At 44.1% G+C, this 10,387-nt stretch overlaps 1 protein-coding gene across 1 annotated transcript; it reads left to right on the top strand.

The window, feature by feature from the left end:
• The first annotated feature begins 4,991 nt into the window (after positions 1 to 4,991).
• LOC104215872 (tropomyosin-1-like) lies at positions 4,992 to 6,632 on the top strand. The gene is made up of 5 exons (XM_070157893.1): positions 4,992 to 5,121; positions 5,212 to 5,317; positions 5,820 to 5,880; positions 5,957 to 6,148; positions 6,222 to 6,632. The coding sequence occupies exons 1-5, from the start codon at positions 4,992 to 4,994 to the stop codon at positions 6,630 to 6,632; spliced, it is 900 nt and encodes a 299-aa protein (XP_070013994.1).
• The last annotated feature ends 3,755 nt before the right edge of the window (positions 6,633 to 10,387 follow it).

Here is a 10,387-nt window from a genome sequence, read left to right as displayed (position 1 = left end):
GCCATGGTTCTCACAATTCACATCAAGGCCACTCATCTCTTAGTTCCCTCCCAGCTCAAAGTTTGACTCATGCACCATCAGCTCAGGGTTCATCCATGCCAGGTTCTTCTACCAGTTATCCCGGTGCTCGGGGCTCCTTTCAGTCCCCACCATCAACATCGGGGAGTTGCTACGAGTCTGGAGAGCTTGGTCATATTAGGAGGCAGTGTCCCCGCCTAGTGGGAGGTCCAGCTAAGCATCAGAGGGGTCAGCTTTCGACTTCAGTACCAATTACTTCACCACTCGCTCAGCCAGCTCGGGGTGGAGGTTAGTCAGCTAGGGGTCGCCCAAGAGGGGGAGGCCGATCAGGTGGCGGTTAGGCCCGTTTCTATACACTCCCTGCCAGACCTGATGCTAGTGCTTTAGATGCTATGATCATAGGTATTATCTCAGTTTGCCACAGGGATGACTTTGTATTATTTGATCCTGGTTCCACTTTTTCCTATGTGTCGTCGTATTTCGTTCATTATTTGGATACATCTAGCGAGTCTCTTGTATCATCTGTTCATGTATCTACGCTAGTGGGTGATACCATTGTTTACTGTGAAAATGGTAATTATAACTAAATTTGAATTTGTGGTTCTAAAAATACGTGATCTATTTTTATGCTAGTTCTTAGGCAAAGGATGCTAAATAAAAGATTAGAAGGCAAGATTATAGCTTAGAGAAAATGTGATAATCGAACCGAACAGCTGGAGGTCAGGGCCTTGAGCTACCATATATGAGGCCTCGAGGTCGAGTCTGGAGGCCAGCTTAGGGCAATCGAGGGAAGACTAATAGTTATAAGAGCTGCGATGGTGGCTCTTTATGATCAATGATAAGCAATACAGGATGAACAATTGATAGAACACAATAAATGTAAGTAATAAATAGGAGTAATGAGAGCAAGAGAATATGTTAGAGAGCAGAGAGAATGTTCTTGTGTATTTAGTATTGAGCATCTGATCCCTAAAAAATGACAAGGATCCCCTTTATATATAAGAGGGAATCCCAACATAGTACAAATGTATTTATTACAAAGACATGGGGATGGTACAGCAATTTAATGCCATGGTACGGGTTTGGACTAGTTCCTTCGATACTTTAAGAGAGGCAGTTCCTTCGAGGCATCTTGGTGACCGTAAAATCGAACCGCCGATTTTTGTTGTATACAGATAGTCCCCGCATTTCCTAGAATAAAATGATAGGAAACGGTTTTGAACTACTAATCCTTAGGCACTATCATCGTGATGTCAGCCTATCAGAGCATTAAATCCGATAATCGAAAAGTTGCGCAATGGTCTCCGTCAGCACGACTATCGAGAAGCCCACGAACCATTTTTGATTTGGTTTCTCCACTGCCCACACGGCTTCTATAAAGACCCCGATTGTTTAATGACCCACACTTTTGTGATTCCTTCAAACTTCCAGAGCCAAATCCCTATTCCTCTACGCCCCCTTTTTTCTGTTCTTGGGTTCTTGCTTTCCTTCTCAAAAAAGAAAATTTTTGGTTGCCATGGCCAGGACCTCCAAGACAATGCCTTGGAAAGATAAGGCTACCTCTTCATCCTGAACATCCAAGAATAAATCCAAGGGTAAGCCAAATGTGGCTCCTACCGTTGGACAGTGTACACCCACCAGGTTCAATAGCACGAAGGATTTTTCCATCGAGAGACCTTCATCTACGCCGGGTCGATGCGAACACGTATCCCGATTTATCAATGATGTGAATGATATAGACAAAGTACGGGCGGACTGCCAATGGGATAAAAAGGTTCTGGTCGAGATTCCTAGCCCTTAAGAGAGCATAACGGACTATAAGATTGGCTTTCATTATGTGTACACATACCTGTTCGCCTTGGTCCATGTCGACTCCTCGGACCCTTTTCCTCCGACTATAGACCCGGTCATTCTCAACTTCTATTGTAAGTACCGGCTGACACTTGGCCAGAATTTCTCCTTTTTTTGGAGGATAGTTTACATGCTTCGCTACTTTTCCAGCAAAGCCAAGAGTACGACTTTTACCCTTGATCATCTGATCAGGTAATACATCCCCCATCTTTTTTTAGGCTTGATTAAGGTTCACCCTCGATCTTTGAAACCCTTTTTCTCGATTATCGATGAGCACAAGGATTGGGGGTGGATGAGCCAGTTTGTCCGAGTAAGGACCTCGGACATTATTCCGGCTGGATGGATGTCGTTCCCGGAGGAGTGGAACATGAAGCATAAGTGCCTCTTCTTTGAGTATGCTTTATTGTCTTCTTACTTTCTTCTCAAAAAGATAACTTTCCCTTTGATCACGCAATCGTCCTTTGGTATCCTGAATCCGTTCCGGACCTGTTGGGGTGGATTAGGGTATTAGATGCCTCGTTCCCTGTTACAGCCCATATCCACATGTGTTAGTTCATGCCATATATTAGTTAACATAAATCCAAGAAGTAATTATCTTTGAGATGATAAGAAGTCAATCCTAATGGTCTTAAGTGATACAAGAGTGTATAAGGGTGATTAACCAGTATTAGAAGTTAAACGAATCAAGGATGTTGTAACTCGTATTTTCAGGTAATCTAGCGGTGCTTAATACACTCAAGAGGTCATTTATTAAGGTATTTTAATCATATAATATCCGTATCATAAGTCTTGAAGTCAAACGAGTTATGAAACAAAAGTCGACAAAAGTTGTCGCAACTTAGGTTCATAATTTTACTTAAACATTAGGTCAAATGTTTCTAATCTTTTCTCATAATTTACAAGGAATTACGGGGTGATCTACCAACAAAATTAAAGATCTATGAGTCTAGTTTCCAACGCATTAAACCTTTCATCGATACGATCTTGGAGTAGAGAGATATTCACGTTTTCGCAAGACTGCGCCAAGCACCTCTCTATGGGGCCCACTAAGGCGGTTTAAGATATTTGGACCTATATAGGATGCCTCCAACCCGTTTTAAGTCATTTCTTCTCACTATTTTCAGACCTTAGAACCCTAGGAACATCCTCTCAAGGTTCTCTCAAGATTCAAGACCCAAAAAAGGGCAAACAACACAAATCAAGTGTCGGGAATTCCGTGGCGCTAGTAAGTCTCTTGTTCTTCTTGTTGTTGCTCATTTTTGTGTCGTTCCAGCTCGTGTGGGAGGTTTTTTTAAAGGGTTTATGTTCTGTAAATACTCCCTCATGTTCTTAATATCAATCCTAGGTGATTTCAAGCCTTCTAAAGTGATTCTAGTGCCGAAAAACACTAATTGATCGCTAGTTTCGCTTTTTTGTTGTTGTGGCAGCATTGGAGGGATATTTCATGGAAATTTAAGGTCAAATTGGAGTTGTTCTTTCTGTATAAAGGTAAGGAACCTCTTACTCTATATGTATTTAAGATTATCCAAGTTGCAGCTAAGCCATTGAAGCTAGAACTTGTGAGATATATATCGAAAGGCTTGGTAGTAATGTTATTGTTTTGTGGACTGTTTTGCGTTGTTGTTGGGCTGCGTATTTTACTACTATCTTGTGGAGTTTTGGAGGAGTAAGGGTGTGGAGAAACACCATATATATGTAGGGTTATGGGCTGATAGTTATTCGTAACATTTCCAGGTTGTTTGACACGACTACGGTGGTCGTCGTATGTATGGAGTGATTAGGCTGTGTGTGGACTATTTTGGGAGGCTCAATATGTTTATTATTGATGTTGTTTGGGCTGTTTGGTGACTGTTTTGAATGGTGTGAGGTCATATATATAGGGGAGGTGCTGTCCGTTTCATCGTAAAATAGGTTGTGGTCGATACATAATAGTTATGACGCTTAAATGATAACGATAGTATCGTTTCTCTTATTGTAGACTAAGGAGTTTTGACAATTGCATAGCTTGAGATTGGGGCAGTATATACAAGGTATGTGAGGCTATCCCTTTCCTTCTTTTGCACGACTCCGATTGTACATAATGTAATGAACGATCTTCCAAGATACTCTACTCTTAGAAGCTAGCAGTACTTACATTGTTTTCCCTCTTATGGAACGATTGATGTTAATGTTGCTTCTCTTAGTCTTATGTTATCAATGTTGTTGGTACTTCCTGATTCTTATAAGGTTCATAGTGAAGAGTTAGTCCTAATAACGTGTACAGAGGATACCGACCTTACGTCACTCCGAAAGGTTTAGAATGTGATTCCATGAGTCGAGCATGCATTATATATATGTATCTATTTTACTCTACCGAGCCACGCTATAGTTGGCCGGGTACGGCACCTATTGTGCAACCACTGATCAGTTGGGTTTTACCGAGCTCCACGTGGCCGGGTACGATTCTACCGAGCCTATTATGGTCGGGTACGATATGATGATGATGATGCCCATAGAGGCGAATGCTTTAAAGGTTTATGTATTTATACATATGTATCATGCATTTCATGTAAGTAGCCCTCAGAGGTACTAAGATGTTACAGGTTGTATATTCTCTATCCTTGCTTACATTACTGATCGTATTTATGGTTCCTTGCCTTACATACTCAGTACTTTATTCGTACTGACGTCCTTTTATTTGTGGACGCTGCATGTCGTGCTGCAGGTCCTGATAGACAGGCAGGTGCAGCTCCCCCACCACAGTAGACTGTCCAGTTCAGCGGTGATTGGCGAGATCCCTTCTCCGGACTTGCCTTGGTCTTGGTATGCAATTTTTGTTATAGACATTATGGGTATGTCGGGGCCCTGTTCCGGCTATGTTGCAACACTTATGTTCTTTTAGAGGCTCATAGACAGGTGTCGGCTCATGTATAGTTTGGTATGCCTTGTCGGCTAGTTTTTGTTGTATAGTCTTTCATAGTAGCGTGGTAGCTCATACCTTATATGTAGTTTCTTGATTGTCTGGTCATCCCCTGCTATGTATGTTCATGCCGTCATATTTTATTGCTGGTTGTCTATGATCTAGGTCTACCATTTATATTGATCTCGTCAGCCCTAAAAGATAATAATGAAGGTTAGATGAAATGTGCGTTGGTGCTCGGCAAGTGTGGTCGGGTGCTAGTCATTGCCCTTCAGTTTGGGTTGTGACATTCCCCTATTCCGAGTGTTCTTGGCCTGAGTTGGCTAAAACGCAGTGGGTGGCCAAGAATCACGGTAAGTTCCTTCTTGCCACCTTTATCATGTTATGATATTTCTTCCCCATATCCCCTATGCTAATTAATTTTGGTTACTATGCTTGTGCAGGCCTTGGCGAAAGAGTGCCGATGAGGTCGTCTCTGGATAGCGAGGAAGAGTCCTCTAAGTCGATAAGCATAAAAAGAGGAAAACAGAGACGACTGCCGACTCTCTCGTATCAAAGAAACCCAAGTCTCGCAGGCCTCGAGCTGAGGTCGAGGTATCATCTTCAGCTTCTAGAGCAAGTTCCGATGACGAGGATGAGGATGATGATGATGACGATATCGCTTTGGTACAAAGGAAGAGGTCGGGCACGGATTCCCCTCAAGTGTCTATGCCGATGGTAGCCAAGTTGGGAACGACTAACTCGGCTCGAGCCCATGCTTCGGAGGATCTCGAGAAGGGCGCGGATATGGTCCCTAAGCCCCTGGCCGAACGCGATACAACCCCTTCTAAGGAGACTGTTGCTAATGTTTCCAAAGGGCCCGAACCCGGAGCTTTTTGGGGATGAAATTTGCGCCTTGGTGATGTCGACGCCCTGGGTGGACTTAATTTGGGTCCTCGGTTCTCGCCCAGGGAATTAAGGGATGCTCAGGACCCAAGGGTTACCAACGTGGAGGGTAGTCTCAAAAGGGGAGATAGCTTGACAAATTCCTTGATGGTATTGATGATGTCAGCAAGGACATTGATCTCGATGCTCCCAACGCTATCGAGGAAGCGAAGAAGATCGATCAGAAGGTGATAGCTTTTTACGTATACTTTTCTAGTCTCAAGTACCTTTCCTCATTTTTCTGACTCTTCTGTTTTGTTGTAGACTAAGAAGATGTATGATCATGCCTTCTCTAGGCTCCAAGATGAGCTTTCATGTCGTGGAAATGAGCTTGAGAAGCTTACCTTGGGACTGCAGGAGTCGGAGGCCTCCTCTACTCGAAAGGAGGAGGAGTTAAGCGAGCTTTGGGAGAATTTGGAGGGAGCGCTCCGAGAAAAGGATGGCCTTGCTGAGAAAGTAACTTGTTATTCATAAATTCGTTCACCATTCTCATAATTCAATGTTTACTGACTTATTTTTTCCTTTGCAGATCGGGCAGAAGGATGTGGAGATCCTCGAGCTGAGGAGGCGAAACGAGGTTGTGACCTCGGAGTTGGAATCGACCCAGGGTCTTCTCCGAAATGCTCGACAAGAGGTTGTTATGTTATCTGCGGCCAAATCTAAGGTTGAAGAGAATGCCACTACATATCTGAGGGACACCGCCACTGCGAATCAACTAGCCCGAGAGATATTAGAGGAGGCCGAGCAAAAGTTGACTCGAACTGTCGCTTACGCTCGTGCAAAGGCAAGGAGGCGATCCTTAGAGGAAGCCAGTGCTAAAGATGTCAATCTCTTAGCTAAAATTGAGGAGGCTCGAGATTCGGAGGAAGAATTGGCACTCTTGGTTACTTTGGATGAAGATCCCGGAGATGGTTCAGAGGGTAGTGGCAATCAAGAGTAGGCTTGTGTCGCCTTTCCTTCTCTTTTTTGTTTTTGTGTATGTACTCCCAAGGAAACAGGTCTTGTAAAGGTGCCCCTTACAAACATATTTTTGGTAATGTAAAAATATTATTTGTTTCCAGCCTTGCATTCTTCATTTTTCAGCAATCATGCGGAGTTCAGTCTTCGAATTTTGATGTCGACTCTTAGGAGTCCATATTTGGGGGCAATTAGGACCCTCGAGATTGGGCACCATATCGATATTAGGTCGCTAGCTCCTTTGGGGAGGATTCTTATAATAGCAAAATTCCTTGGGGTCTCAATATTTCCCGAGCACCGTGTGACAGCATTATCCATGTGACACGGTAGCGGGGCTCCCCGAGTGGTCCCACCAGTACATTTCCCAAAAAGTGGTGTTGTCATGGTCAGACCTACTTAGTCTTCTGGATAGGCAAACAGTCACCGCTCACCTCTATATATACATTTGCTCATTTCTTAACTGGGGATTCTGCTACTCTGGGTAACTATCCCTCTCACAGAACTTTTGTTCTTTGTGCTAGTTATTATTTCAACTCAAAGCCTTCGCCAAAATCTTCATCCTCCTCTTCCTATTTTACCATAGCCATGGCTGCTACATCAAAATCCGTTCATCTAGGAGAGAAGAGTTCTGCCTTTGTTCTGCGTTCGGTCGGCGATACACCGCTGGTATCCAGTGAGCTGACCTCGAGGTGCTTTGTCTCGAGGAGAGACTTTACACTGGAGCGACCTCCCAACATTCAATGGCATCGGTAGCATGCATCAAGGTTCATCTCCTCAATAGGGGAGGAACATCTTGAGATGATTAGGAAAGACTACAGATGGGGAGAAGAAGTGGTACTGCAGGTACCTTCCCCGGAGGAGAGCATCATGACCTATGTCGAGAAGTTTTTAAATGTGTATATGTATCTCTTTACATTGGGCTCCCCTGACAGGGTCGTGCTTGGGTTCTGTAGGAGGTATCAGATTACCCTGACGTAGGCTCACCCATCCCTTTGGAAGATAGTGGTGATGATAAGGTACTTTGCAGATAAGGCCGGGCTCAAATTGACCCTTAGCCACCTCGTTAGGTTATATCAGCCTCTGCATTACCGGGGCTTCATTACTCTGTGACGTCGATCCACCTGGTCCCCTTCTGTTAACGACGAAGACGACGAGGACTGAGGGTGGATAAGCCGGTTTGTTCGATCACGGACAGTTCATATTATCCCTGGAGAGTTTTTGCCATTTCCTGAGAAATGGAATTTCACACGTAAGTGGTATATTTGTATTTTTATCGCTTTGTCCATAGTGGAGGAGGGCTCTGTAAAGATGTTTTTTCATTTCATTCTTTGTAGCGATTCCTTGGTTGTCGAGCAATGTTCCTGACCTGGCTGAAGGGTCTTGTAAGCTGGCAGCTTGCTTGACCTATGATAAGCGCAAATGGCGACACCTGTCCAAGGGGAGATGGGAGGCAAATCATCATGGTAGGTGCTTAGTGGCTTGTTTCCTCAGAAAGGTACTTTCTTTTTAGCGCACTAACTCTGCCGCCGCACGTGTTGTAGATTTTTCCGAGATGAGGTCGTGTCCCCTAGGGAGGATGAAAGATTGCCAACCTCGAGGTCGAGGATCGATAATAAATAGAAAGAGTCTTCGAGGTGTGAGGATGATCACGGTGGGGCAAGTCATTCTCTAAGGTTCAAAAGAGACGAGTCGGCCGATCTTTCGGCTTCAGAGGTCTCCGTTTTCGAAAAAACATTTCTTGTTCCCATTGAAGGTACTTTGAGGGACAAGAGTCATCAGGCGCCTCCCTCTTCTCCTACCAATGGCACTTCGGGGAAAACTAAGCCATCGAATGTATACTCGACCTTGGTGAGGCTCAGCGGCTTAGCTCCATGGTAGGTTTTGGTAGCTGGTATAGGCTTTTTTCAGTTTCGCGTCTTTCTTATCGAGCTTTCTTTTGCAAGCTTTTAACAAGATTAAGTCCGAGCTACTTCGCCATGAGGCTAGGCTGTGGAAAGCTTTGGATGGGGAGAAGTCCCTTAGGCTTCTTTGCACAAAAAAGAAAGACGAGCTGGTATACTTGCAGTATGAAGCGGATCGAAGTCAAAACTATAAGAGCCATCTCGAAAGACAGATAACCTATACTTCGTGTCGATGTGTGCTCCCCTTATGCTTTTGGAGATTCGTATTTCGATATTTTAGTTGAAGAGTAAAACGGAGGAGCTGGAACGACTTTGGGGCGAAGTTGGTCGGGTTAAACGTGAGTGCAACGAGCTGAAGGCTCAGGCAGATGTCCAAGTTGCGACCAAGGAGGATGTTTTGTCTAAGGCTTCCGCTCTCGAGGTGCAACTCCGGAATGCTCTTGCAAATAGCTCTGTCCGAGCAAATATGATTACAAGGCTCGAGTCTGAGCATTTGAAGGTGAAGGATGAAGTAGTGAATGCCCGGGCTAAGGCCGTGATGAGCCGTACTAATGCTGACAAGAAAGTGGCGGTCTAATTGAAGAACGTTGTCGATGCTCGAGTTGAGCTGAGAAGGGATTTTGATCGTGAGAGCAAAAGCAAGGAATATTCTTGGTGCAAATCTCGAAGGGAAACCCTCGAGGAGATCCATGCTAGTGGCTTCGACCTCTTGGAAGAGGTGAAGCAGGCAAAGGTGGACGAACATGATGCTAGGTCCCTTCTGTCTAATGCCGAGGATAGCGAGAAAGAGGCTGACGGGGCATATTCCCCGAGGGAACATATATTAGGCCTTCCTTATTCTGTGTATAGTGCTTTCGAAGAATATTTGTAAATGGAGCTTGTATTTTTTTGCATACATGTATAAAAGGAAGCCTTGTGGCTTTATTTTTCATGCATTTCTCTTTGCTTTGATTTTAGCTAGATGAACTGGTCTTCGAGTTAAAATGAATCCTCAGGTTCATGGTATGGCCCTGGGGCTCATTGGGCTGGCCCGTAGGCTTTTACGTACTTGGTCGGTACGACCTTTTAGTATAAGCCGGCATTTGAGCTCTTATGCTTTTGCTCTTATGCATATTTAATCAACTGTTTTGGGTTTAATCTCATAGTCGGGTACAGACTTGAGCTTATTTGACCCTCAAGTTTTTGAATTTCAAGCTGGCCCTTAGGCTCTTACGTGTTGGGTCGGTACGACCTCTTGTATGGGATGGCGACAGTAGCTCTTACGCATTAGGTTGGTACGACCTTTTATATGAGATTTATTTTTCCCTCGTTAAGGACTTTTTGAAATTGTGTTTGCCTTACTCTTTGACGGCTTGATTAAAACCTCGATTGTAAGTCGTTACATGGCGATGATCGAGCACCTCGGGAGGTTTGGCTCGGTGGCTGAGTATCTCGAAGACTATAGTTTGGAGATGACATGGTCGAAGCTCTTTTGCCTATGTCGAGGGTATCCTGTTTAACTGGTTCTTTTCAAAGTATTTTCGAAGTAATTGAAGGCCTGTGATTTTATAGCGACGGTCGGGTGTCCCGGAGTCGTGTTAGTTTGGCTGGTACAGCCTTGTGACTGTAGTCATTTGTGTTTGGCCGGAGCCTTTTAGTCCTCGAGTGAAGTAGTTTCGGCATTTATATTAAGGGTATGCCTTTTTAGGGGTCTTACAAGTTCGATATATAGCCTTAACTTTAAGATCGGGTTTATGCCTTTAGTAAGGTCTTACAAGTTTTACATGCCTTTGAGGTCTTACAGTTTGGCTACTTGGTACAAGTATGGTTCATACCTTACTTGAGGTCATAAAGATAT

This window comes from Nicotiana sylvestris, chromosome 9, assembly GCF_000393655.2.
Source record: "Nicotiana sylvestris chromosome 9, ASM39365v2, whole genome shotgun sequence".
NCBI classification, from domain to species: Eukaryota; Viridiplantae; Streptophyta; class Magnoliopsida; order Solanales; family Solanaceae; genus Nicotiana; species Nicotiana sylvestris.
This window is presented reverse-complemented; position numbering and strand designations above follow the sequence as displayed.